Source organism: Alexandromys fortis, unplaced genomic scaffold (genome assembly GCF_014885135.2).
Source record: "Alexandromys fortis isolate MF-2015 unplaced genomic scaffold, M_Fortis_MF-2015_v1.1 scaffold_82, whole genome shotgun sequence".
Lineage (NCBI taxonomy): Eukaryota > Metazoa > Chordata > Mammalia > Rodentia > Cricetidae > Alexandromys > Alexandromys fortis.
Genome location: NW_026067963.1, coordinates 8,194,120 through 8,221,803, shown reverse-complemented (window position 1 = coordinate 8,221,803; position 27,684 = coordinate 8,194,120). Strand labels below are relative to the sequence as shown.

At 46.4% G+C, this 27,684-nt stretch overlaps 1 protein-coding gene across 4 annotated transcripts; it reads left to right on the top strand.

Moving 5' to 3' along the window:
• The first annotated feature begins 371 nt into the window (after positions 1 to 371).
• Positions 372 to 25,810, top strand: Max (MYC associated factor X). 4 transcript variants are annotated; one of them, XR_007593813.1, is made up of 6 exons: positions 372 to 644; positions 1,295 to 1,321; positions 9,358 to 9,465; positions 23,022 to 23,145; positions 23,590 to 23,674; positions 24,339 to 24,485. XR_007593813.1 is itself a non-coding variant. In XM_050153676.1 (5 exons), exons 1-5 carry the CDS (start codon positions 609 to 611, stop codon positions 24,524 to 24,526), a joined length of 483 nt encoding a protein of 160 aa, XP_050009633.1. In that variant the 5' UTR covers positions 377 to 608; the 3' UTR covers positions 24,527 to 25,810. The 4 variants fall into 4 exon arrangements, 2 of the variants coding, with proteins under 2 accessions (XP_050009633.1, XP_050009634.1); XR_007593814.1 differs by having other exon boundaries at positions 23,590 to 23,690; positions 24,339 to 24,464; XM_050153676.1 differs by lacking the exon at positions 23,590 to 23,674 and having other exon boundaries at positions 377 to 644; positions 24,339 to 25,810.
• Positions 25,811 to 27,684: the final 1,874 nt, after the last annotated feature.

Sequence of the window (27,684 nt, the reverse complement as noted above, 5' to 3'; positions counted from 1 at the left end):
GGCAGCTAGCTTCTCCCCCAGTGCCTCCACCCAATCCCTTGGGCCAGGCGCCCAGAGCTCAGACTGTGGCCGGCTCCTTAAGCCCAGCTCCCTCCACGTGTCCTGTCTTCCCAGCAGCCTCTCTGCCGCCTGGGGAGGAAAAACCTCCTGACAACTCGCGGTCTGTGGACTACATCTCCCGGGAGGCACCGTGGCACTTCTCGCAGCCACCACCCGGCACGCAGGCGCCCTGCGCTCTGTCAACAAGCGGGGCTGGGGAAGATTGTGTTCGATGCCTGTTGGGATTTGTAGTTTCCCCGGCGTTCTCCGACCTGCCCATCAGCCGCTCGAGGACTACAAGTCTCGGCTACCCTGGCGCGGAGAGCCCGGTCACGTGTCAGGGGGCCGACCGGGCGTGCGTGCCGCCGTTGATCCGGTGCTGCAGTGAGGTGGTTGTCGCCCGTGTTGTGTGTGTGTGAGTGTGTGTGAGTGAGTGAGTGAGGGAGCGAGTGAGTGAGTGAGTGTGTGCGTGGGGGCACTCGGCTTGTTGTTGTCGGTGACTTCCCCCTTCCCTCCACCCCTCCCCTCCCCGGCCGCCGCTGCAGTGGCCGCTCCCTGGGCCGTAGGAAATGAGCGATAACGATGACATCGAGGTGGAGAGCGACGTGAGTCCCGGGGCTTCTTCCTTTCCGTTTGGGTTGTCAGGCGGGGACAGCGGCCGGGGCTCTCAGTGGGGCGACGGCGGGAGGGGGCCGGGTCGCCGCCGCCTCCGTCCCCTTACCCGGGGGCTGGGACCGCCTGCGTCGCGCTCCGGCTCGCTCCCCTGCAGTCCTGTCCGGAGAGGCCTCCTGGGACTGAAGGTGGGAGCAGACACGCGGCCTCTGGGACCCCCACCTCCTCCCGTGAAGGAGAGTGCCGAGGCCTCCCTCTCCACTCTACCCGGCTGGGGATCCCATAATCCGTCCGGATCCTGGGCAAGGAGACCAGCGCTCAGGACCTGCTTCTTGGGTCCTCGATCCCCCTCCTCCCGTGACCTGGGGATGAAGGGACTGGGAGTGCTCTGACGCTCGAGGGGGATTCGGGGAGAGCAGACTGTGTGCTCCGGACCACTCTTGTCCAGTTCGGATCCCAGAAGGAGGGGCGGCGCCTGGGACCCCCCACTAGGCTGAGAGTGGAGGGAAAAGAGAGAGGGAGGGGTGTTAGGCTGCCTCCCCACCCGCTGCTTCCTCCGCCGCCGGCATTTTCTTTCTTATTATTGAATGCAAAGTGTAAAAATAACTTCTATATTTTCTATTTTTTTTCTCTCTTATTCCAGGAAGAGCAACCGAGGTTTCAATCTGCGGTACGTCTCCTACTCTCCATTTCGTTTTCATTTCCGTTCAGTTTTGGCCCTTTTTTGGAGTCAGAGAGAAAAAGAGATCGCTCTTTACTTTTTAATATTTTTGTAAACTCTCCTCTTAACCGCTAAGGTGAGGTGGAGTCAGCTGTGGTTGGAGGTGGGGGGCGCTGCCAATCCTATGATTCCGGATTCTCAGGTGGTAGATGCTCGTGAGTAGGTAGGGTGAGCACCCTGAGCTGTTCTGGAGTGTCGAGTGAGGGATGCAGCCCCGGCATGTGAGAAACCAAAGAGCATTCTGAAGCGAAGGGTAGGGTTATTTCAGAGCAAACTGGTCAGGTTGATTTAGGGACAAATAAGCTTCGAGCAGTCAGTATCTGCATAGTTGTGTGAAGTTGCAGGAACAGTAATAATCGCCTTTAGCCAAAGTCATATGACTGCCGCAGACCCTTAAAATCTAGAAAAGCATGGTGTCCTCAACAGTAACAGCAACAAAATGGAAATAGAGAGGAGCCAGAAGTTAAACCTTGAAAGTGGTACAGCTTCTTGTGGTCTGATTTTCCATTTGAGAAGGAAAAAAATGGTTGAACAGTGGCATTGTAAGAGACAGCTTTGCTGTATAGCGCTCAGTGACTTCTTAGGAGCCTGATGTTAAATGTTTTCTATGGGTGTTTGTGTGGATTTGGGTTGACACCACGGTTTCTTTCTTGTCTTTGGAGTCTGAGACTTAGCAGTAAGTGGGTAGAGATGAGGGAGAGAGAAGATCCAAATCAGAGAAGAAAGACCACAGGTGTAGTATTTGATAGTTGGGAATGGTAAGGAAGGGCCACAGTGTATTTGTAATGAGATAGTCAAGGACAGAGAGAGGCAGTAAGGACTGGGGTACTGAAGAATGTCCCCCTTCTAAAACGTCAGCAGTTGCCTAGCTTAGCTCTGGCGCTTGCTATGTGAGAATGGGCTCACCATCGCCAGATCTTCTGATTGTTATTTCAGGGCTCGGGTTAGACCCTTTACCATTGAGCTGTACTCCTAGGATCTTCCTACTTGAAGAGAAATGATAAAATGCTAGAAACAGTTATTATTTTTCTGGTATCTTTGTATGCATGTAATTTTGGCTGTTCTGGGAGTTGAACTCAGGGCCCTCAGTATGCCAGGCAAACCCTCTGTGTGGAGCTATGACCTCAGCCTACTTAATTGATTTTTAAAAATTACATTCATTTATTTAATGTGTGTTTATGATCTTGTGCATGCCAGGGCTCACATGTGAAGGTCAGAGGACTCAACATGTGGGTGTGGGGGCTGAACTTAGGATCATCAGGTGTGGCCTCAGCACCTTTACCTACTAAGCTGTCTCTTTAGCTCCTACTTACTTGATTTTTAAATGATTTGTGGAACAGCTCTTGGGAGCTTGTAAAAGAATTTGCTGGATTTTCTGCTAGGTGGACACCTTTAATCCCAGCACTTGGGAGGCAGAGGCAGGTGGATCTCTGTGAGTTCGAGGCCAGCCTGGTCTACAAGATCTAGTTGTAGGATAGGTTCCAAAACTTCAGCGAAACCCTGTCTCGAAAAACAAAACAAAACAAAAAACCAAAGAATTCGCTGGATGCAACTAGGCTTGGTTGCCCAGACCTGTAAACTTCCTTACTCAGGATGCTGAGGTAGGAAGATCAAAGGTTCAAGCCCCAACATACCCCCCCCAAAAAAACAAAAACAAACAAACAAAAACCCCCACACACAACATCAAAAACAAAAAAGTCCAGGGCCGTTTCCAGTTCTGTAAGCCCAGTGTGTAAGAGACTTTGGCAAAAGAGTTGCCCTGGTTTTTAGGCCAACCTGGGCTACAGAATGAGATTCTGTCTCAAACAAAAAAGAACTCTCTACCTTTGTCTCTCTCTTGCCAGGGAGTTTAACTCAGCGGGACACTTAGGAGGCCCTGGGTTCATCCCTAGTACTGCAAAAACAAGTTTGCAGGGTGCCACTTTGATAGCTCTGCTGTAGGACTTTAGTAATCACAGGGTAAAAACAGGTTCTTCAGTTGTGTCTGCTCTCCATTAGAGCACCAGAGACTGGACAGATTGCCCGAGCAGTAAGAAAACCGTGATTTATGAGAAACAGTTGATGTGAGTGCAGTGATGGCCGAGGTCTTCAGGATTTTTAGGAGAGATCTCACTGAAGATGGCGTTTGCTTTCTCTCTGAAGTGTTACACACACTTCTACTGAAAGTTGTATTTCTTCTTTGTTTTCTTTTTCAGCTACTGTTATCTGTTCTGAGAGAGAGAGTGAGTTTCAGTATTTAGTTCAGTATGGCCTCAAACTCAGAGATCGACCTACCTCAGCTTCCCAAGTGCTGGGATTAAATGTGTGCCCCACCATGCCTGGGTACCGTTACTCTTAATAGTATGTGCTTGATAGTTTTCATTTGAGCCTATTCTACCAGAACATGAACAGAAACGGCAATTTCTTTTCCTCCCAGTCTCCAGTTAGAAGATCTGCTCCAGGGTTGATGAGGTTAGAGGTCGAGGGTTGGTGAGGCTTGTTCTTGAGTTGAGTTGAGTTGGTGAGAACCGTCCTTGAGTTGGAACTAGATTTGCTTCTCAGTGAGAGAAAACTTTTGGTATTTTATGATGAGGAGTTACTATAGGCCTTCCGCTTTTTAAAGTGTCCACCTGGGTGGTGATGTAAATTAATTTACTAAATGCTTTCATTCTGGTGAGGCTGATCTTGCTTTGTCTAGATGTTTTTACTTTTTATTTTTGTTAAGGTGCTTAGGATTTTTTTCTTTTATTTGGGGGACATAGACAGTGAAATTTTTGTTGTTGCTGGGGATTGAACCAAGGACTTTGAGACCCATTGTTTTAATTTAATATACTTGCTGAGATTTTTCTGGTACAAGTTTATCATGATAGCATAGACAGAAAAAGCAGGTATATTATAGACACAGTGTATTGAACAGCTATCACGAATGGGATGAAAACATGGTTCCTTCCTCTGTCCTTGTGAATATGTCTATTTGCATATTGACATTTAGTGTAAATAATAAATACATTTTTTAAATGGGGAACACTATTAAGTTTTGTCTTTGGAAAAATACTGAGATGAAAAGAAAACATGTGGACTCAGAACAATGGTTTAGGACTGCAGAAGAACTTTTAAAAAGTTATCTGGAACCCAGGTTCACACCTGTAATCCCAACACTCAGGATGTTGCGACAGGAAGATTGGTGAGTTTGAGCTGAGTTACAGAGTGAGAACCCTGACACACACAGACAAGTTATTTGGAAAATGTCCTGTGGGTCCTAACATGAAACGATGATCATAGTTTGTAATATCACTGCAGTATCTCAAGCCTCAGGAGACGTGTAGGCTGTTCAGCTCCCTATTAGGAAGGAGGCTAACAGAAAGTGAAACTGATTTGATGGCCGCCCCACACGGAAGCAGCCTCTCCAGTGAGCAGTGAGCTCTCAGAGGAAGTAACCCCAAACACTACTGAATTTGACAATTGCAGAATCTAATCTAACTGGAGCCCTTTTTTTTTTTTTTAAGGGAATAAGTTGTATTTTAAAGATCTGTGGTGGTTATTTTATGCAAGAGGTTCCTTTTGCTTTATTTCTGTCTGGGAAATTTCTCTGGGAAAGAGTGAAAGTATATGTGAAATGTAGGATTACTGAGTTGGTCAGGACCCCTGAGACCTTTCTCCATTGTCCTCCAAGTCTGATGGCCTCAACATGTGCAGTTACGATGCTAGGCGGCTAGGATTGTGGCTGGTTTAAAACAGGTTTGTGCTGTTCCCCTTCTAGACCTTTCTGGTGTAAAGTATTTTTAACTTCTCAGCTCTTTGCCTCTTTAGAGATTGAAGTGTACTTGGGAGGAAGGGAGTTGCCCACTTTGGAGGCTGGAGTTGAGGACGCTTGCATGCCTTACCTGGGATCAGCCGCTTGGCAGGAGTGCTGCAAGATGCATTTTTGTTTCTGCTCAGATGCCAGAAGCAGTAGGCTTCCTTCCTGTGTGTGCCTGTAAAAGGAAAAATGGTGTTGAGTTTCTAAGAGTTGTGTTGTTTTAGGCTGATAGGATAAAAGAGCTGATCATAGAATCCTATTTGATCTTTATTTGGGGGCAAGGAGGGTTATGATGGGGTTGCTGTGTAGCCAACCTGCAGTGATTCTCTTGCCTCAGCCTCTCAAGTGTGGGGATTACAGGTGTGTTCTGTCAAGCCTGACTTCAATTTGATGTTCGATTAGAATGTCCTAACCAAGAACTCTTTTCTCTTAAATCTCTAGTGTAATGGCATGTGTGGGTTGTAGTGTTCCCAAATTCTTTTAGGCGCCAAAAGATGGGAGAAACCTCAAAAACAAGTTTATTTATTGTAGATCACAGAAGTATACACCGGCATGGGCTTCAAGCGGAAGAGCTGGGGAAGAAACTGTAGTTAGTAACTGCCTGCCTGCAGGAGACTAGTAAGGTTAGCTCATCTCAGTTGCCAGTTGTTTCTTGTTGCAATTTTTGTGTTGGTTAAAATGAGCACTTTTAAGTTGCTCAGAAATTGTTGTAGTTGATCCAATTCTTCTTGTCAATCTTAAGTAGTAAATACACTGTATGAGAATTTGGAGCCTTTGTATTTTCCAGTGTTCTTAGTGTTTAAGTAAGACTAACTGGATACTCGTAAGTAACTCCTAAAGTGCAGCCTTTCCGATTCTTAAACTAAATAGACTAAATATCCACTAAGGATAACAGATTTCTTCTGCCTGGAGGGTTTTCTACATTGGCATTGAGGAGATTCCCTTTATGTGGAAGTTAGGTAGGTTATCAGGCAGCTTGCAAGAAATGTCTTGGGGGGGGCGGGGGCTTGTGCATCCTTTTACAGGAAGACAGTTCTCTTCCCCACGCTAGGTCTTGCAGGAAATAAGTTTGTTGACTAGTGAGATGCAGTGAATGAAGATGCATTCTCTGTGCACTAAGTTGAAAGGAAAAACTCTTGAGAGACTTCCTCAATTCTGAACTGGTTTCCGTAACTCATGTCCTGCCAGTTTAGCAATTAAGAAAATGCTTGCTTTCCACATTGAGCAGCGCTCAGATCCATATGCTTGTTAGTGTGAGAGATGGACAAATTATAGGTGAAGATTTTGTTTCTGTCTGCCAGCGTGGAAAAGTTTGGTGCAACTAAAACTGAGACTAAGTAAAAACCTTGGCATAGACCTCAAAACCAGACGCTGTTTGGTGCCGCAGTTCCTGATGAGCACCAGTGGGTACCTCTGGTATCACAAAGACCCTAGTACTTCCATTAGTCTGGGACATCCTGATAAAGGGCTTTCTGACAGATACCGAAGCTCCTGCTCCTAGAGGAGTCGTTTAAGAACCTGTGGCATAGCCTAAGAAGACCTCTGTCATCTTCTTATTCCACAAGGTGTGCTGCTGGTCCCAGTGTTTGCATGACCAGGCACTTCTCGGTACCGGTGAGAGAAAGTACACTCATAGTTGCATAGTTCTAGTATTCTAATTGCTATGCTGCTTTAAAAAGACAGTTCATGGGAGGATCTCTAGCACCTTAGCTGAGAGTCATCACCTGGTTTTTCTTTCTCAGTACTGAAGTCTTGGCCTTTTGGGAAAGAGCTATCACAAGAGAAGATGGCTAACACGGCAGTCTTAGCTGCCCACTGGTCTTGGTCCATCATGCAAGGCTAGGGGGTATCATCTTCATCTGCAGCCTTAGAAATACTTTCCAGAGAGAACTCTCAGCCTTGTGTGAAGGTGTGTCAAGTTTTCCTATGCTCTGTAAGCACCAGAAATGCCACTTAACTCAGAGTTGCCTGGAATTAGGCATGTGAGTTCCGCATGGTTTTCACTGTGCTTGCAAATGAGGAAAAACAAATACATCCTTGCTGCTCTCTCTGTTCAGGCATAACAGCTGAGGGGTAGACATGGCATGAGGGATTGGTCTAAGATTCCACCGTTCTGCTAGTTAAATTGGGTCTGGAACTACCACAGAAATTCCATCCACTGCTTGGAGAACAACAGTCCCCAGCCTAGGCTTTCTACCAGGCAGTGGCCTGCCGCCTTTCCTAGCTGAGCCAACTTCTAACTTGGCTGACTCCCCAGATGAGAAGCCGAGATTTCTACTCATGGTCTACAGCCAAGTTCACTACAGTCCTCCAACCAAAAGACTTGTTGTCCATCTGAATCCTTTCAGTGCTGGGCAAATGGGAGGGGTGGTACATCTTGGGGTGATGGCGGTGTTAGGTTAAACTTAGCTCCTTGCTTACAGCGCAGGCCCACGGGAAACCAAGACCAGCTTAGTTCTAACTACTTGAGATTTTCAGGGTTCTCCCAGAAAGAAAACAGACAATTAGGATTTTATTTGTATCAAGAGGCATTATAGGTAACTGGTGTCGCTGCTTCTGTGCACAGCTCATAAGCTGGGAGGAGGGCCAGGAGTCAGGGTGACTTAGTGGACAGGCGTATCTTGGGCTGCTACTGAAGACCAAAGCTGAGCGATTGGTTTGCATGTGAACAGACCATCTTGGAAATGAGAGGGCAAACAATCAGAGGGCTAGTGCATGCCAAATGTTGGTCCTAGATCTCTTGCGTCATCAGGTACTGTGGCAGGCCAGTTTCCCTGGGCATTGATGTGTAGTTCCTTCAAGCTAACTTACACCGCTCTTAGAGGGCAGCTGGGTTACTGTGCCCTCGTGTTGTCTAATGCAGAGATAACACCTCTGTCCTTGAGTTACCTGGTTTTTCCAAGCTTACTTGTCTTTTCAGATTCCTCATTCTGTCTAACTAGTTGAGAAACTACTTGACTTTACAGTGAACTGAGGTTTAAGAAGGAGTGATTTTAGAAATCCTCCCAGCTTGTGCTCCACCTTTAGGCCTGTGCCTGCGATGGGAACTGTAGGTGAGACCCCTGAGGAATCAGGAACACTGTCCACAGGGGCTCCAGGCACTTCCTTTGGGGGGAGTCACAGACTTCTAGAATTTGATAGTAGAAAAATTTCCATTCCTTTTCTTCTCATGGCTCTTGTCTAATTTCTATCTGCCCATCTTTTCTTGTACAAGGATTCATTGGAAGTGGCATTGTTAAACCAAGTTTACGCATGTTGTTGCATTTTCAAAATTCCTGGCACTCTGTCTGGGCTTACTAGCCAGGTCACTTTCTGATGTACGGACAGGCTCTTTAGGCTAGCTCAGCACAGCCTGCTTTATTCAGGGTAGATGCTCAGGAGAGGATTTCTGTAGTTCCTGAAGTAGAGGTGTGGTTGTGTAGAGGGAGACGAAACTCCTCGGCTGTGCTCCCTAGCACTCTGCTCTGCTCCTCCCCCTTCCTGAGTCTAGCCAGCTGACTGCCATAGTTCCAAGCAGGAAAGACTAAAGGCTGGTTAGAGTATTTAGGAAAGTGCCAGATGGGCCTGACCTGCTGCAAGTGCCTGAGGGGATTTACTGAGAGCTTGTCGCTGTCAGGAGGTCTGCTAACCCAAGAAGCGCCTCTCTGACTCAGCCTGTGTGAGAGGAAATCCAAATGCAGTTCGTACACGTGTCAGCTGTGTCATAACAACCTCCGACGCAACGGGGTTTCCAGAGGCTTGGATGAGAGGGTGTGATGGTGACCTTTAGCAGGGAGGTGTCAGATCAGAGCCTTGGGATGGTGGGTGTATGTGGACAGTCTCATGGTAGAGTAACCTTACCGTATGAAGGTGCTCACTGCAGCTCTCTTTAGTTACATCGCAACCACAGGCTGGCAGCTGCTCCATCACGTAGGTTGGGGACACTTGCAGGAGAGTCACACTTTGTTCCCTCAAATAACTTTGGTTTTACTTGTGCATGAGCTGGATCCACCGTGCTACTTTGGATGTTCCTGTTGCAAGCCTTGCTCACCCTTTCTCCCTCTTTAACAGAGCCTAATTCTGGAGATTCCTAACTGTCCACCTCACTCTGCAAATTTTCCCAGTCCACTTGCCAGGGACAGCGCTGACTGCATACACTTCCAGGCTTCACCACATCCACCTGTAAAAGGAGTCGCATTCCTAACATGTTCTTTCTTCATTCCCCTAGGCTGACAAACGGGCTCACCATAATGCACTGGAACGAAAACGTAGGGACCACATCAAAGACAGCTTTCACAGTTTGCGGGACTCGGTCCCATCACTCCAAGGAGAGAAGGTGAGTTTGCTAACAAAGCCCATTTGTCATCGGTAGCTTGGAACTTAACCAGGACATCCCTCCTTTCTGTGAAGAAATACAGTCAGGTGGCATGGTCTCTTATTTTTTGTCTCTTTGGAAGAGTCCCACACATTTCAGTTGTTCTTGATTATCTTTAGCAAAAATACTGTCAGTTGTAATAGACTGTTTGTGAGAGACATCCCTAAAAGTCTTTCAAAGTTGGTGATAGTTGTCATTAATTACTTTTTTCTTGGGTTGTGTTGGGATTGAACCCAGGACCTTGTACATGCTAGGCAAATAAATTAGTCATCCATGGCATTATTATAACTATATACTGTAGTGTATAACTTGGTCCGTAATTAGTTTGTGATCACTAAAGATTCCCTGAACCTCTGTGGGAACTTTTCTTGTTCAGCATTGGTACCTAGTGTAAATGAACGTTTGCAGGCAGAGCTGTGAGCCTGCCTGTGCACCGGTGACTTCCGGCCCTGATGTGTAAAGAGCATGTAAGCTGTGGAATAAGAGTTAAGAGACATGTTCATATGAAAGAAGTAAAAAGACATCATTTTCATCCTCCCTAGAGGCCTTTAGAAGTGGCTCTTTCCCCTGGAGAGGCAGGAGACAGCTGTTTCTATCTTCAAAAACAAAAGCTTTGTGCAGAAACCCATGGGTTAGAATATGGAGAGTTCACCTTTGACACTGTGTAGCCGGCTGCTCTCTGCAGACTTCTGTATTAAATGGTAAACTGGGGGAGAATACTTGTTTTGTTTGAGGGTTATTGATGTAATGTCAAGGACAGCAGGGAGAACTCAACAGTGGAATGCCTACTTACTATATGTAAGGTCCTGTGGGTTATCCCCAACACTGAAAAAGAAAAACAACTTTTCATTTTCTTGAGACAAGGTCTCACATAGCCTAGGCTAGCCTGGAAATGGCTATGTAGCTAAGGATGTCCTTGAACTTATGATGTCTGCATCTGTCTCCCAAGTGTTAGGGATATAAGTGTCCACAAACGCTCTTGGTTGGTATGTTTGAGTCTCACTGTATAGCCAGGCTGTCCTGAATTAAGGATTCATGGCTGTTGGAATTACAGGCATGTGCTTCTACACTTGGCTTAAGAAACACTGTTTTAATAAATAAAAGCAGTCTTTACTCTTAGGTGTACTTGAAGTGACTTTACTGCTTTAGTTCTGTGGTAGGGGTCCTGAATTTGTTTGGTTATCCAAGATTAAAGTTTTCATGTTTAAGAAAAGTTAAAAATCTCTGCTTTATATTTTGTCTATGATGTGGCCTTCTGTGTAGTTGAAATATGGAATAAGTCTAAGCTTAAGGGAAAACACGAATAGGCCATGTGAACACCGTATTACAAAACCAGAATTTGCTGTGGGTTAAGCCCACTTAGTATGTACTTGATTTAATGGCCTTAAACCAAGGTACTTACCGGAATAACAACATTCCTGAGTGTAACACTGAGCACCACAGGAAATCTTTATGACTGTAGAGACGCACCCTTTGTGCAGAAGATTATCTCTTATTCATGTCTGACCTGTTGGTGCTTATTCAGTATACCACGGTGTCCATTAACAGCATGTCAGTGAGCTACGTGGGCAAGAGCTGCCTTGATCCAAGCGTGACATGTAATGAGATACTGAGGATGTGCTCCTCAATAGGTGGGCCACGAGCACCTACATCCAGATACCAAATGACCTTCCTGGAGGTGAGCCTGGGAACATGCACTCAGAACAAGCAGGCACACTGAAAGAGTAGGTCACAACTATATCTCTTCTTTTTCCAGCCTACTTTACCTCGCTATTATATTCTTCCTTAAGTCCTTACGATTTTATTACACTAAATCCTATTTCCTCCTTTCTCCAAGGAAGTTGACGGTTTGATTGGGTAGCTTACAAATGGAAGAGTTCTCTATTTGTGGCCCTTTCACACCACTCCATTCGGCAAACATTTGTTGAGGGTCTATACATACCAGCCGCTGTTCTTAGCAAGGAATAACAAGGCAAGTCTTTTATTCTAGCAAGGAAATTATAGAAATTAAGGAATCACTAAAAATCTGCGTACCAGCTAGGCATGCCGGTGGCAAATGCCGTTAATCACATCACTTGGAATGTCAGGGGCAGTTGAATCTTTTTGAGTTCAGCTTGGATACATATCAAGTTCTTAGTGCATGGATGTGCGTGCGTGCGTGCGTGCGTGCGTGCGTGCGTGTGTGTGTATGTGTAGAAAATTTCCATTATGGAGTAAATTAAAGTGGAAAGAATGGTGAACTTGAATTGGGACAGACAGATCTCAGATGGCCTTTGAGGCAGATTTCATGGACGTGGCAGAGCTGTCGTCTCTGGTTCTGGACATCACAGGCAGGAGAAAGGTGACTAATAGTGGCCCTGAGTCAGGGCCTGAGGATCATTCAGGGGCCAATTGAGGAACCTAGACTGGATGAGAGGATGGAACCAGGTCCTGTACTGTAATTTGTGTGTTTCCTGGTTTGTTGAGACTGGGTTTCCTGTGTCTCTGCCTACCTGACCTTGAATCTCCTGCCTCCACCTCTTCAGCGCCCCCAGCCCAAATGAATGGGGTAGCCAACCAGATTGTCTGTGAGTTTACTTGCTGCTGTTCTTATTTCAGAGTCCTTCCTCTCCTGTTTGCTCTTAACTTTGGCTGAACCCAGCCTCTTCGATGTGAAGGGCATGACTTTTCATTCTTCTGTCTGCCAGCAGTCTCACAGGTGCAGGGGCCTTCCCTTCCTCAACCCTCTTTGGTCTCAGACTGACTTCTCACTACATGGTGCAATTTTCGTCTTAAAATGTGGTATTGGAACCAAAGGAAATTGACTCATTCTTGATTTGAATTGCAGTGGTTAGAGTTGTGACATTATGTAAGTAGCAATGGCTGTTGTGTATGAGTTTCAGAGAGCGCAGCTCAGACCGTTGAGGGAAAGAAAGCTTTGGTCCGAGTCTCTTTTGATGTCAGCAGTTATGTTCCGGGTGACTCCATAGTTAACACTGGGATTATATGATGTGTGTCCAAGCCTTTTTTTTTTTTTTTAAATTTTTGTTTGTTTGGTTTGGTGAGATAAAGTTTCATTCTGTGGCTCTCATTTACAGTAATCTTCCTGCTTCAGACTCCCAGATGTTGGGATTTACTTGTTTGTTTATTTTGATCTTGTTTTGTTTCATGTGTGTATGATTTTTTGTTTGTTTGAGGTTTTTGGTTTTGTGAGACAGGGTCTCATTAGGTAGTCCTAAGCTGTCAAAAAACTTACCATATAAACCAGGCTAGCTTCGAATTTCAGAAAGATTTTCCTGCCTCTGCCTCCTAAGTGCTGGGACTAAAGGCTTACTCCACCAAACCGGGCCTTATGTATATATTTTTTTAAAAAAATATTTATTATGTATACGATATTCTGTCTGTATGTCTGCAGGCTAGAAGAGGGCACCAGACTTTATTACAGGTGGTTGTGAGCCACCATGTGGTTGCCGGGAATTGAACTCAGGACCTTTGGAAGAGTAGACAATGCTCTTAACTATTGAGCCATCTCTCCAGCCCTATGTATATCTTTAAATATACAAAGTAATGAGTTTGCTTATAGGCATATACATACACAACATTTTACTTTGTTCTTACTTATTTTTGTTTGTTTATTTTTGAGACCGTTATTCCCTGTATATCCCGGCGGCCCTAGAACTCACTATATAGACCAGGCTGGTCTTGAACTCACTGAGTCCTCCTGCTTCTGCCTTTTTTCCTTTTAAATAAAGAAAAATTGACATTGATTAAATTGAATCCTAACCTAGCTAGAGATGGGGGAGAAAAAGTGAACTTTTTCAAATTTGGTGTGGAATTTTGCTGTGTAGCTTGACCAGAACTCATAATTCTGCTTCATTCAGCGCCCCAGTCACTAAGACTGTGAGCATGTGCCACTCTTTCTAGCACAGGGAAAACACTAGATTTGTTTGTTTATTATTGCAGCAGGGTCTCATACTGTAGCTGATGCTTGTAATCCCCTCGCTAGTCTTGGTTGACATAGAATTTATAGAAATCTTCCTACCTCAGCTTCTTAGGCATTGGAATGACATGAGTATATCATCAGGCCTGACAAGAAAGGAAACTTACAATGTACGTTTATTCCTTGTTTCCTGTATGAGGCAAAATAAGCATCATAAAGAATGCCTATCTCTTCCCTTACCTCTGTAACCTAGCACTTGGGAGTTTGAAGCAGGAGGATAACTATGAGATCAGGGTCTGCCTAGACTATAGAGAGAGACTTTGTCCCTATTTCCTCTTGCCCTTTATAAAAGAATATTACTGTTTTGTTAAGAGAAGAAATTAAGGAACTAGAGAGATGGCTCAGTAGTTAAGAGTACATGCTCTTTCAGGGGCCTAGGTTTGATTCCCAGCACCCACAACTTCCTATAACTCCAGTTCTAAGGGATTGTTCTCGATCTCTCTCTCCCCCCTGTCCTCCCCTCCTCTCCCCTGCACATGTGTGCACGTGCATACACACAAGAAAATAATTTTCTTTCAAAGGAAGAAAAGAAAAGGCCAGTAAGCTGGGGGTGGTATTGAATACCTGTCTGTATTCCCAGTACTTAGGAAATGGAAGCGGAGGAGGAGGAGCGAAAATTCAGGATCTTTGTCAACTACATATTGAGTTAGGCCAGCCTGTCTCAAACACAGCCTTCCTTTTTTTTTTTTTTTTTTTTAAAACACAGCCTTTCTAAGAAACATTGACATCCTTGGGCAATCACTGGTGTGCTGCTCCTGCTGTTATCAGAGATGAGCTTTATATCATGTCCGCAGTCTGTACCACAAGGAGGAGTACAGTGGGACTGCCGAGTTCCATCTTCCCATAGTGCTGGAGGATGAGCCTATGAGGATATTTTAAAGAAGCCAAGCCTGGTAGAGTTGTACACGCCTATAATCCCATCACGTAAAGGCTAGGTCGGGAAGATTGTCACAGTTCTGAAGCCTGTTAGGCTAGTGATGACCTATGTCAGACAAACAAAATCTCCCCTACTCATGCTGGCAACCTTAGTTAAGTGCACACACACACACACACACACACACACACACACACAAAAGTAAGCAGGGAACATTTGGAAAGAAAAGGGATTCAATGGAAGAGATAGAGAGGGAAATATGGTCTAGTTCATTGTATGTGTGTGTGAAATTGTGAAAGAATAAAACAACAAAGGAACTCTTTTTTTTTTAATTTATTTATTATGTATACAGTGTTCTGCCTGCATGTGTACCTGCACCCCAGAAGAGGGCACCAGATCTCATCACAGATGGTTGTGAGCCACCATGTGGTTGCTGGGAATTGAACTCAGGACCTCTGGAAGAACAGTCAATGCTCTTAACCACTGAGCCATCTCTCCAGCCCACAAAGGAACTCTTAAATACTTAAATCTTGTCATTTCTAGGGATCTTTCTTAAGATAGATGCATTGGTCTTAGCAGTGTGTCACACAAGAGTTACTATGAAAATACTCAAAGTGGTTTATCCTGGTTACACCAAAATGCAATTGAGGGTCACTTAGTGCCTGTATATTCTTCTGACTTCACATCTCTCCACTCAGTTCCAGATCATTCCAGTCAGTAGTCTATTTAGATTTGTCTTCTGTCCTGGGCTTGGGGAGTGAACCTTCATACTCTGTTGTTTTAAGGTGTTTGGTTTTTCCTTTCTTTTTTTTTTTTGGTTTTTCGAGACAGGGTTTCTCTGTGGTTTTGGAGCCTGTCCTGGAACTAGCTCTGTAGACCAGGCTGGTCTCGAACTCATAGAGATCCTTGCCTCTGCCTCCCGAGTGCTAGGATTAAAGATGGAGTGAGATTAGGGCCAGTCAGTCAGAGTGACAGAATGAGAGTACTGTCAACTATCATCCCTCTTTTAATAGGGAGCTTCTATTCTTTCTTGAATAGAAGTTGTGTTAATTATATTAAGGTGGGTTCTACGAGTTCTTGGCAAATACTCAATCCCACTATCTGTGTTTGCCTGGTTTTCTGCTGGCTGTCGTCTGCTGTACTGTCGTTTGGACCACCAAGGCAGGGAGCCTGTCTCAGGCCTAGTGGGGGAGCTCTGTGTCTGTCCTGATTATAGAATCTGGGAATGCCTCTTTCCTGTGGATCCCTGAGGGCACACAGCTCTTTATAGCTACACTTCTGGGCTGTTGATGCGCAGTGTCTTTGAAATGGGATATAAACCATAGCCCTGTCCATTTTACCTTACTACTTATTACCCCAGTTTGGGCAAGTGACAACTTCTGTTTAGTTTGTCCTCCCCCCCCTCCCTCCCTCCCTCCCTCCCTCCCTCCCTCCCTCCCTCCTTCCTTCCTTCCTTCCTTCCCTCCCTCCCTCCCTCCCTGTTGGTGGTGGTGGGTTTTTTGTTTTGTTTTTTGAGGCAGGGTTTCTAGCCTGGCCTTGAGCTCACAGAGACCCACCTGTCTTTGTTTCTTGAGTGCTGGGATTAAAGGCCTGTGCTACCACCACCTGACTTCTGTTTAGTTCTTATAAACTGTTTCTGTGTCTGGCCTTCAAGGTCTTCTCACGGACCAGTCAGGTAAGGACTTGGTGTTGCCTTGCCTCTTTTCCCTTAGCAACCCTCCTAGGGTCCTGGGAGAGGACCCTACTTCCTCCAAAAATTTCTGAAGTCCTCCTCAAGGTCAGACCCTAGGGCTGTGTGCAGGCGTGGTGTCCGCCTTCCTTCCCCCCTGCCAGTCTGCACCTCCAGGCCTCTCTCTTAAACACTTCTTGTCTTTCAGTCCAGTAACTTAACAGGCTCTCCTCTGTTTTAGTACTTACCAGGTCTAACTCTGCTTAGCTTACAAAGGCAGATGGGACCCATGTGCCTAGAGTTAATTCTCTGGAGAGCCTGGGTGATGCTTTCCCTGAGGGAGACCAGGGGACTTACTAACATTCTTTGTTTGTTGAGACATTGATCTAGAACTCTCCTTTAACGTTACTTTTTTTTTTTTTTTTGTCTTTGAACAAAATTGCTAAACCTCCAGAAAAATGGAAAGAAAAACAGGTCTGCCTGTTTCTCTAACATGGCTATAGCTTCCCTTTTTCCTAAGATCTTTGACAATCACTGTCTGGTAAACATTTAATATGAACCACAAATATATCTGAATAGAGCTTAATATAAATACATTGAAACTTTATAGCAGGTACTACTAGAAACTAAGAGTGAGGTCAGGGGCCTGGGCCCAGTGGGTAAAGTGAAAGGCCAAGCTTGAGGTTTGGATCCCCAGGTCCCATTTAAACCATAGGTAGTATCTACCTCACATTTGTAACCCCAGCACTCTTGCTGTGCAGTGAAAAGCAGAATCTGTGGAAAAAGAGGCCATGAATTGGAGAGGATGGAGGGCAGGAATGAGAGAGGTTGAAGTGGGGAGGTTGTGTTTTAATTTTTAAAATTTAAATTTAAGAAGTAAAGATAACAGACTAAAATATAATTTCTGTATTTAAAATTATTGAAAATTTAACACTATTTTTTGGCTGCACTTCTTTTTTTCTCTTTTAGAGAGAAAGGTTTTTGGTTTGTTTTTGTTTTTGAGACAGGGTCTCAAGTAGTCAAGCTGGCCTCAAACTGTGCTGTGTAATTGAGAGTAGACTTGAACTTCTGATCCTCCTGCCTCCAACCTTCAGAGTGCTGGGGTTACAGGTGTGTTTCCATGCCCAGTTCCTATTTATTTATTTTACTAAGAATTAGAAATACGATAGATCTGTTCTACATTTGTGGTCACTGCAGTTTAAGTGTTCGTTAGCCTTGTGGCTAATGTGGACACACGGAATAGTGCGTGCAGTAAACTCCTGCTGCTGTTACCTCCAGTTTAGTGTGACAGAAAATGATTACCACCTTAAAGTCAATGCCAGACTTGTCTCCTTTTTTCTCCCCACCAAAAGTTATTATTTTAATTTTTAACTCAGAGGCTGTAGATGTAACTCCATTGGCAGAGGGTTTGCCTAGCATGCTTGAAGCCCTGGGTTCCATCCCCAGCATTGTATAACCAGGTATGGTGGTGCTCACCCGTAATCACAGTACTTGAGAGGTGAAGTTCAAGGTCAGCCTCACCCCAGCTATTTAGTGGGTTTGAGGCTATCTTGGGCTATGTGAGAACCTGCAACCCCTAATGCATAGAATTGCTAAGTCTAAGAAGCAAGCAGGGAACTCTCCGCTCTGGTCTCCTGGTCTCGCAAGCACACTTCCATGGATAGTGTAACACAACTTGCTGTACTTGCTTACACCTTGCTTTTCCCCTTTATATGTCACTCGCTGTTAGTCATTTGGAGTATTTCTGTTATCAGTCTGGGTTTTGTACACTTTTAGTTCTATCATAGTTCTAACATAGTGATGAGTAGCATGACGCGTGTGGTCAGTCTGTATACAGACGAAGGCTGGAGTCACGCGCTTGCTGGGTATTGCCAGAACACTTGCCAGGGCACCTGTTTTCATCTCATTCTCTCATCGTATGTTTTGGAGTCTTTCACCAGAGTTTGACTGTCTCAGTTTCACCATCACTGGGTTTTGTTTTGTTTTGTTTTCCCCTTAGAGGATGACTGAGTAGGCAAAAACTAGTAATTACTTTTACATTTTTGTTTATTACCTTTGAAAGTAAATACTTTTCCACATGTTACTCACTAAATCTAGTTCCTCTTCAGGGACCGAGGAGTTGTACTTGTTCTTCATGGGGAAGTGCCACACCTTCTAACAGGGTCTCAGTGGCACAATGAAGCTCATGAGGTTTGAAAAACAATTTTGGCCCTTAAACCAAAGTCTTCCAGGGTCTGTCATTTCTGCATCTGCCTAGCAGTCAGCCACGCCTGCCAAGGGCCCTTAGGGAACTTCCCGGCCTTCAGCTGCCCGTGCTACCACTGGTGGTTCCATTTTAGAGTGAACTTGTTTAAAGGAGACCCACATTTCTTAGGCAGATTTGCTAATTTTCATTTAGAGACTTACTCAACAGAAATGCCTACCAGATCTGCCTGCTAGCTCCCCATTTAGCTCTTCAAAGTAAGACTTCAAGACCAGGCTGGCCTTGAGCTCGCCATTCTCCTTCAACCTCCCAAATACTGGGATTACAGCAGACGTAATGGCCCGCCGTGCCCAGCTAGCATCTGAATGTGGAAAAGAACAGGGTCTAGTGGAGCCACTGGCCTAAGATCCTTCCTCAGGGAGGGGTGGAGGTGCTCCTGATGCTGGTCTGGGGCTGCTGTGCTCTGCCTTGCCTCCCGTGCCCTGCTGTTGTCTAAACCAGTTTGGCTTTTTATACAGAAACAAGTAAGTCTGGTCAGACTGAGAACTAGAATGTGGGACTCTTGAGCTTTATGTTGGGGGGCGGGGGTGAGGGCTGTGGCTGGGTGCCAGAGGAAGACAGCTTTTGGGGGTTGGGTCTGTTCTTCCACTGAGTGGGTTCTACTCAGTGTTCATTCACCGGCCCTGTATGGAGAGAGACTGTTGGGTGGTGGCGCGCACCTTTAATCTTAGCACTCGGGAGGCAGAGGCAGTCAGATCTCTGTGAGTTTGAGGCCAGCCTGGTCTACAAGAGCTAGGTACCAGGACAGGCTCCAAAGCTATAGGGAAACCCTGTCTTGGGGAAAAAAATTACTGCTACAGCTGCCTCTTCCTAAAGTATGAGTGTATTCAAGACTTGGGTTCACATTCTTACTATTGCCTTCAAGCTAACTAACATGGGGTAAGTTTCCTAGTGGAGAGGGTGTATGGGGTGCCTGGTACTGGCAGCTAGCACTCAGTGTGAGCTGCAACTGTTTCTGCTGTACCGGTTATTCTTGCTTCTGTGTTTTAGATTTGCAACAAGAACTGGCAAGGCTACATAGCATCTACTCTGTGGCTCTCCATGCTGCTATTTATGTATAGCATAGCCGCCTCTTTTGTCCCTCAGCCCTAGTCTGTCTTGTCCAGCAGCTCTGTTCACACTATTCGGAAGAGCCGTTTCTGCTCGCAAAGGCGGAATCAGTGCTCTTTAAACATGAAAAACTAAACAGAAAAAAAATCATTTGGGTGCCTACTAAGGCAGTGGTTGGTCTGTGGGCACGTTGACTTAACGTGCTCTGCATGGTCAGAGGACTCGTGAACTGAGCCTTTTCAGAAACAGAAACTGAAAGCCTGGAGCCATTCCATAGTCCATGCCACAAATCCCAGTACCTTCATGTTTATTGTATGAGTACTATGAACTCATAAAGGCCGGGAGGGGCCCACGCCATACAGTTGTGGCTGCTTATGTAGTCGTGGTATGGTTTGGAGAGATGAGATGTGTAGGTTGCAGATGAATCTAGCATTTTCTGACTTTAGCCTTTTGTTTTCCTCCCTTGGGTGGATATAAATTTCACATTTTGTTGCAGTTTTTAGACTTTTTGAGTATCCTGGAAAGAACAAAATAAAGTGAACTGAATAATTTTCAGGAATTGTTGATTGGCCAGGAGCACCTTGCTCACATGACCAAGGGCACTTCTGCTTTTAGCTAGCAGGAGTTAGAGGAAGGGTTGGTTATGTTGCCTTTAGCATTAGGGATGCCTTGAACACTGGGAGGAAATTCCAGGACAACCAGAGCTACAGAGTGAGACCCTGTCTTAAACAATTTTTTTTAGTTAGAAACAAACAAAAACAGGCCAGTCTTCTTCAGGGACCTCCTGATCCCAAAGCACTGCTGTGGGCCTTTATAATTCAGTCTCCACTGAAAAGCAGCCTGTATGAACACTGCCGTCACCTAGAGAGCCGTGTGCCCTTTCTGGCTTCTTGTGCTCACCACTCACTTTTCTCTTGATGCTGCTTTCACGGTTCCGGATGTAAGTGTCTGAGAGACACTAGAGCACATGGGCCTGCACGGTTTGCTGCTCAGCAGCAGCCGTCCCTGGCCGTCTGCAAGTGCTCTCATTTTCAGTTTCTGCCTTCTCCCCTTGTCCCAGATGCACACAAAATGGTTAAGAACTAATGCTGTCTTCTGGGAGCTGTCAGAAAAACAGCTTTAAAATAGGCAAGTTAAAAAGAGATTGGCATACTTATTATTCCAGCGCTTGGAAGACTGAGTCAGGAAGATCACAGTTTCAAGGCAGATCAGGCTCAGTGAATGAGACTGAGGTGTAAATAAGTAAGGAGGAGCTGGGACAATGGCTCAGTGGTTAAGAGTACTGGCTGCGCTTCTAGAGGACCCGGGTCCAGTTCCCAGAACCTACATAGCAGCTCACAAATGTCTGTTACTCCATTTGAAGAGAGTATGGTATCCTTTTACAGACATACATGCAGGTAAAACAGCAGTGTACATAAAAATAAATCTTAAGGACAAAAAGAAAAAGTATTCATAGGGATTTATCAGTGATAGAGAGGGTAGAGAATTTCTAGTTGGGCCGGGCGGTGGTGGCGCACGCCTTTAGTCCCAGCACTCGGGAGGCAGGGGCAGGCGGATCTCTTGTGAGTTCAAGACCAGCCTGGTCTACAAGAGCTAGTTCCAGGACAGGCTCCAAAGTCACAGAGAAACCCTGTCTTGAAAAAAAAAAAGAATTTCTCGTTGGTTAGGCGCAACCATGGATACGAATATCTGCTATTCGTGTAGTACAAATTGCTAGGTAATACAACTCTTGTCTTCTGAATCCCTACCCTGCAACCTGCCATTCTCCGCTAAGCAGCTTCAGTGACTGTCAGTCAGAGAGGCAAGGTATTTTAATTAGTCCTTACCAATTATGTGCACCCTCCTTGTTTTGCCAACTATGACCTCTTTGAGGAGATAGAGCCCCTTAAATGTCCATTGCTGGGTCACCTCCTTCCTCCTCCACAGGCTGACCACTTAGCTAAAGGAGCACACCCATCTTACCTCCCCTTACGTCCTGTGCTGCTCTGCCCTCTTCTCACAAGCTCTACCTGTGGGGTTTTGGAGTCCTGTGCCGTACTAAGGCGGTGTCTAGCCACAGTGGGTTGTCACCCTAGCCAGGCACCCTAGCTGCCTTTTCAATGACATTTATAATCTGGTAGTCTTGGTCACACTAGTCACTCTGCCTGTGGCTTGTCTGCATGGAGATAATCCTTAGCTTGTCCACTAGACAGTAAATAACTTATGGGCAAAGACGCCACGGTCACAGTGTCTGCCTTGCACATAACTCTTACCAAACAAAAATGATTGATTGAATTTGAGTGACTTCCTCTTGAGCAGATCACCTTGAAGGTGCTGTAAGAGGAGGAAAGCCTGGGGATTTTAGTGTTTTCGATGACTGAAAGTTCAGGCCTCTCCTCGCCTACCCTGAGGTCTGTCAGTTGATTGGTAGGATTTAGTATGAGTTAATTTTAGGTTTACCAGCTTGAGTTTGGTGTGTTTTTGCCTTCCCTTCGGTGTTGCTTTCTGGTTGCTTTGGAGCCCTGGGGTGTAATGTAGAACTGTTTTGAGCTACCCTTTTGAGTGCAAAGTTTTCCTAATGCTCAGCCTCTGGAATGAATGCTCCACTCGGCACCTGTGCTGCCAGCCTTCAGCTTGTCTTTGCATCATTTTACATGCTGGGCTTAACTCTGGCCATACATGCAGCCTGGTGGGAATCTACCAAACAATATTATTGTAGGGGCCCAGTAAATAGTAACTTGCTATCCATTTTATTGACTTATTTATTACTTGTTCCCCTGTTGTGCCCGGCCCAAATTGTCTACCATAATCTAGAGGTGTGGCTGTTTCCTGAGATGGCCCAATTGCTTCCTGTGTTGACATCGAGCACCTCCAGCTTTGGTGATCACTCTTAGACAGTGCAGCAGGAGCATTGTTGAGTTGAGCTTGCTTACCAGTAGTCTGGGGTTGGGGAAGTTTAAGACCTTGATGGAAAGACATGTCCCTACCTTTATTCCAGGCCAGTCCGTGATCTTGTCATTCTGAACTGGCTGCCTGTAGCCAAGGCCTAGCAGAGTGTATGTGGCCTGAGTTTTCATTGTGTTTTGACATCTGATGTAGTCCAGCTGGGTCTAGCATGTACAAAGCCCTGTGTTTAATCCCTAGCACCACATAAAACTGGGAGTAATTATCCCAGCACTTAAAAGGTAAAGGCAGGAGTGACAGACTCAGCTACATAGTGAGTTCAAGGTCAGCCTGTCCAGTTTTGGCAAGCAGAAGACTTTAAACTGAAGAGCCAGAGGGTTGAGAGTGTGGCTCATGGCTATAATCCCAACAGCTGGGAGGCCTATGTGGCCTTAAAAGCCTGTCTCAAACAAACAAGTCTGTCAGAAAAGGATGCAGAGGAGATGAGAGGAATACAAGTTCAGAGCCAGACAGACGGTAAGGCCCAGCTGTCCACAGGTTTAGCTGGTGGTTTTAGTAAGTGTGGCTCTGAGTCCAGGCTTCCTGGTAGAGCTGAGACCTGTATAGGTGAGTTCTTTGAACCACATGGCACTTTGGGTTAACAGCCATAGCTGGACTCTTTCCTCAGCCATTTCCGTCTTGCTCACCCTCCTGTTTTCAGTCCTTTTCCCTCATGCTGTTGCCAGAGAAAGACATGGTTCTCCTGCTACGCAGACTTGGTCTTTATTTTGTCCCATGTTTTCTTCTCATATTGCAACAGGCATCCCGGGCCCAAATCTTAGACAAGGCAACAGAGTATATCCAGTATATGCGAAGGAAAAACCACACGCACCAGCAAGACATTGATGACCTCAAGCGGCAGAATGCTCTTCTGGAGCAGCAAGGTGAGCAGCCACACTCATGGGGCAATTGGCCCTGCTGTGCCCGGCCAGAGCCAGAGGACCATGCCTCAGAAGCATCCTCAGCCCTGCTCCACGGGCCTTCGAAGTTGAGTGTTAGAGCCATCCTGAGGAAGGACCAGACCTCCAATGAGGAGATGGAGGAACTAGGGAGTTGAGCATCCAAAGGCTTGTATCTTTCTGGCCTGATCTCTCCCTTCCTTGGGGCTCAGGTGCTCTGCCTACAGTAAGGGTCATACCTGGTGTCAGGTTTCTGAACAGAGCTTTGAGGTCCTTGGAGTAGAATGTGCCATGTAAGTACCAGCATCTCCAGGAGTTCAGGGGACAGTGAGCCCTCCCCATTGCCAATAGTAGTCCAATCAGGGCAGCCTATGGGCCAGGCCCCTGCTCTTCTCCAATGCTCACACCCGCCTTTTCCTACAACCACAGGGGAAAGCGAGAGCTGATCAAGTTCTTTGTTCCTGGGGAATTCACTTCTCTTCCTCCCTCATGGAAGATGCAAGTAAAAGGAAATGCAAGTAACCACCTGGGTTAGAACATCTCACATAAAATAAATAACATGAAGGGTTGATCCTCCAGGCTCAAGCTGAGCTGAACCAAGGGATGGGCAGTGGGTGGTGGTAGTGGGTTGGATGATGGGCCAAACAGCCTGCATGTAGGGGTGTCTGTTGAAAAGCCCAGGTATTTTGTGTGTATTGGTGACTTGCTTCCAAGTGTCCAGCTTGTCATTCCAAGTGGATTTTGTTCATGAGAGCCAAGCCAAAAGTTTCCTTTGACCCAATCTATTTTGTCATCCTTTCCCGCTCTCATTGGGCCTTCACACTTTCATGGAGCCTGGCATTGCCAGGCTAGGTTCTCCTCTGTCATTGCATTGCTCGATCCAACAGGGTACTCTTGCTCTGGTCTCTGTGCTGGGTCCATAGCAGGACGGTGTCTCATCACAAGCCTTCTCTTCAGGGTGGTATGGCAGAGTGGCTGGCCATGTGTGCCGGACCCCCAAGTCCAGCTGGGAAAAGAAAGGGGGGAACAGCCACCAGAAGGGAATGATTTCTGAGCCACCCTGTGCCTTGGGGGCCAGCAAGCAAACCCTTAGGAAGAACAGGCTGGACCCTGAGTCTGAGATTTGGTTTCTCCAGATCGCCAGAAGGTGGTAACATGCTCCCTTGGTTGCCTTTTAGTCCGTGCACTGGAGAAGGCAAGGTCAAGTGCCCAACTGCAGACCAACTACCCCTCCTCAGACAACAGCCTCTACACCAACGCCAAGGGCGGCACCATCTCTGCCTTCGATGGGGGTTCAGACTCCAGCTCAGAGTCCGAGCCTGAAGAGCCCCAGAGCAGGAAGAAACTCCGGATGGAGGCCAGCTAAGCCATGCGGGGCAGGCCAGCAATAAAAACTGTCGTCTCCACCGCCTCATCCTCTCAGTTCATCTTTAGAACTCGCAAACCATTGACAGACTCTTTAGTTTCCTCTCTCTTTATTAATTGTTATTTTTGCATAGAAGCTCTTGGACAACAGCTCTCATCCCCTCCCTGTGTCCACTATTTTTAAATGTGTTCCCTTCAGGGGTTCCTGTCCCCACCAGAAATTTTAAACCAAAACACCCTAACTTGGCAGCTCTTTCTGTGGAGGACAGACAGCCGGCCAGACCTCTGAGTACATGGTGTCCTGCCCACCCCACCCCCCAACTCCTGCCTTCAGAGCGTGTGCCTGGAGGGCATCTGCCCCGCTAGGCCCCTCCCAGTCCTCTCACCTCTGTTTGGTGGAATTTGTGACTCTGAACTGCTCTACTTTGTCAAGATGACCAGATTGGAGTAATCAGAATTACCCCTCTCCTCTGTAAGGATTGGTTTTTGGAAACGCTATCTATCGCTCCTGTTGAAAGACCAGATTCTTGAAGAAGTTTGTGGTGAAAAGGAAAGCAGGGACAGATTTGCAGAATCCTTGGCATGTTTCACGCTTCAGTTGTTTAAGCCTGCAGAGCCAGCCTTACAGAAGGCCACGTGACACTGGTATGTATAGGAGATGGCAACAGTGAAATGGCCACCAGGAGTGGTAGGGGTGGTTATGTGTGGGCGGGACAGGGAGGGAGGGAGTCATAGGAGGGGTAGAGGTTTTGTATTAAGGGCCAGTGATGATGTTTTGATATTTATTTCCTGCTACTGAAATTTGAATCTGAATGAAATGCCCCTATTTCTGATGATGTCGATACTGTAAAGCGACAGATTCATAAAGTAATGATCAAATCTTTGTTTCTTTCTGCGTGTATTTCTAAGAAATAGAGCCAACTATTTTGTATGTAAATACCAAGAGCGACTTACCTGGTACTAAACCCACAGCCCACTACAGCCTCCCTCCCTCCTTGCCTCCAGTCCTGGAACTTGTCGCCACTGTGTGATCCAGCCCTGGCTCTGGCTGTGGTCAACAGAGCCCAGTGAAGGGTTTCATGTCTTTAGGCTTCATTTCTTTGTCTTTTCCTACTCTGTTGCCAGCGTTTGCTGATTTCTAGTGTATACTCTGTAGTCTCAGTCGGTATTTGATTCCATTCCATGGAAATAAAAAGTATGTTGTACATACTGCCCAAGAATTGTCTTGCAAGTTAAGGCTTCCCCCTTTACTATAAGAATATAAATAAAAACTTATTTTATCCTTGTTGGTAGTGGTGTCTTCTTGCCCCTGCGATGGCCAAGATAGTTGAGGGAAGAGCCTTCTGGAAGCTGCTGGGCCTGTGTGGAGCCTTGAAAGAAAAGCAGAGATCTCTGCCTGGAGCCTGCAGAGCCAGGAGCAGCTGTAGCCAGACCTGTTTTCTTCTTGTATCTCAGCCTGAGAGTGGTTAAGTGATTGATAGAAGGCGACTTTGAAGCTTGCACTGGGTCACTGTGGCAGCAGTTCCTGCTAAACAGTGCTCTTGGGAGGAATTGATGGCTCAGAGCTGTGGCTCTTATTCTCCTGCTGATGAGTGTCCAGTGTGAGAGGTGGCTGGTACTGGCTGGGGTTTTTCAGTTTCTAGAGAGTTCCAGTAACAGCGGAAGCAGCAGAGCTGCCAAAGCCTGGAAGTCAGAGACCACAACAGCATCAAGTTAACTACCATGGACCCAACTCCAACCTGAACTGCTTTGACCCTTGAAAGAAGAGTTTCCGGTCAGAAAGCATCTTCGTTTGGTTTTCCAGTCTGGCTGACAGGAAGTGCTGCTTTCATAGGCCAAGGGAAGACGTGAAGTGAGGTAAGTTCTTTGCTTTAGAATGCAGAGGGTGCTGGGGTTTCTGTCCATTGAGTGTCAGTCCATAGTGTCTGGCTAATGAAAGCTGGTGGATAGGTTGTGTTTGTGCAGGAAGCAGCATCAAACCCCAAAAGCTGAGGTACCTGAAGGCGAACAAAGCCGCTGGGGAAGCAGGACACTGAAGGCCTTGCTCTCCTCCCTTGGCAGGGGGAGAGGCCAGGTGAGGCATGGGCGTAAGCTGCCTGAAGGTTTCACAAGTGCTGCAGGCCACGTGCCGCCTCTGTCACGGCCATCAGTGCACCACATACTTGGTTGGGTTAGCATGGACGTTAGGGCTGATCTGTCAGTGCTGCCAGGTTGGTGAGGTGTGGCAGGTGTAGAAGGCTAGGCACCCAGCAGCCAGGGAGCAGACCCAAAGAGGCAGCCAAGCTGATTGGCTGGTAGCATATCTTGTTGGGGAACTAGGCCCTGGCTCCAAGATGGTATGGGATGACAGTTAAGTTTAGGCCTCAGTGGGTTTGTGAGCCATGTAAAGGGGTGCAATGGCTGGCTGGGTTCTCTGGGAGGACCTAGACTACCTGATAGGCTGGCTGGGTTCTGGTAGGTAGACTGGACAGGATGGAGAGCCCTCTCCTGAAGGGGACGAATAGAAGTCAAGGCTAAACTTCTGGCATGTGTGTCAGAACTGTAAGTACGCCCCATGGGCACGTGAATCTGACTGTGGTCTACGCAGAGTGATGTCCATCAATGCCTTTGTTTTTGTCACTACTCATGGGTCTCCACAGAACCCACGTTACCTGCTGACTTTCTGTTTGCTTGCTCACTGCAGCGAGTTAACTTCCCTTAGGAACCTGTTGAAAGTTAGAGCTTCCTCCTTACGGTGAACGTGGTATGACTGCTTTTGCAACTGCCCTGAGCACAGGGTTCCACACACTGGGGCTTTGTTGACGTGCCGGTCCTCTCAGAGAATGGCTCGCAGCTGTCACCTGGTGTTTTCTTGATACATGCTCTGTGTGCAGGCCAGGCTAGCCTCCTTATTGGGTAACCCAGATTGAGATTTCCCAGCTCAGTCTCCCACCTGCTGGCATTTTAGGTGTGTGCCACCACACCCAACAGCTGTCAGCTGGGACAGGTTTAGGAAATGAAGCTGAGTGGGTGGGAGGAGGACAGACATAAACTACGACTGAAGTAAACAGGATTCTGTTTGCAGAAATGGCAGTATGAGCGCCTAGGCTCTGGAGTCAGACTGCCTAGGTTTAATGTCGCGTCTTTCAGGAAGTAGCTGCTCTCAGCTTCAGCATCCTT

What these genes read in the sequence shown, in the direction of transcription:
- Max (XM_050153676.1), top strand. Translation starts at nt 609, where the DNA reads ATGAGCGATAACGATGACATCGAGGTGGAGAGCGAC. An exon ending in ACATCGAGGTGGAGAGCGAC is followed by an intron (nt 645 to 1,294) that starts GTGAGTCCCGGG and finishes CTCTTATTCCAG; the next exon opens with GAAGAGCAACCGAGGTTTCA. An exon ending in CATCACTCCAAGGAGAGAAG is followed by an intron (nt 9,466 to 23,021) that starts GTGAGTTTGCTA and finishes ATATTGCAACAG; the next exon opens with GCATCCCGGGCCCAAATCTT.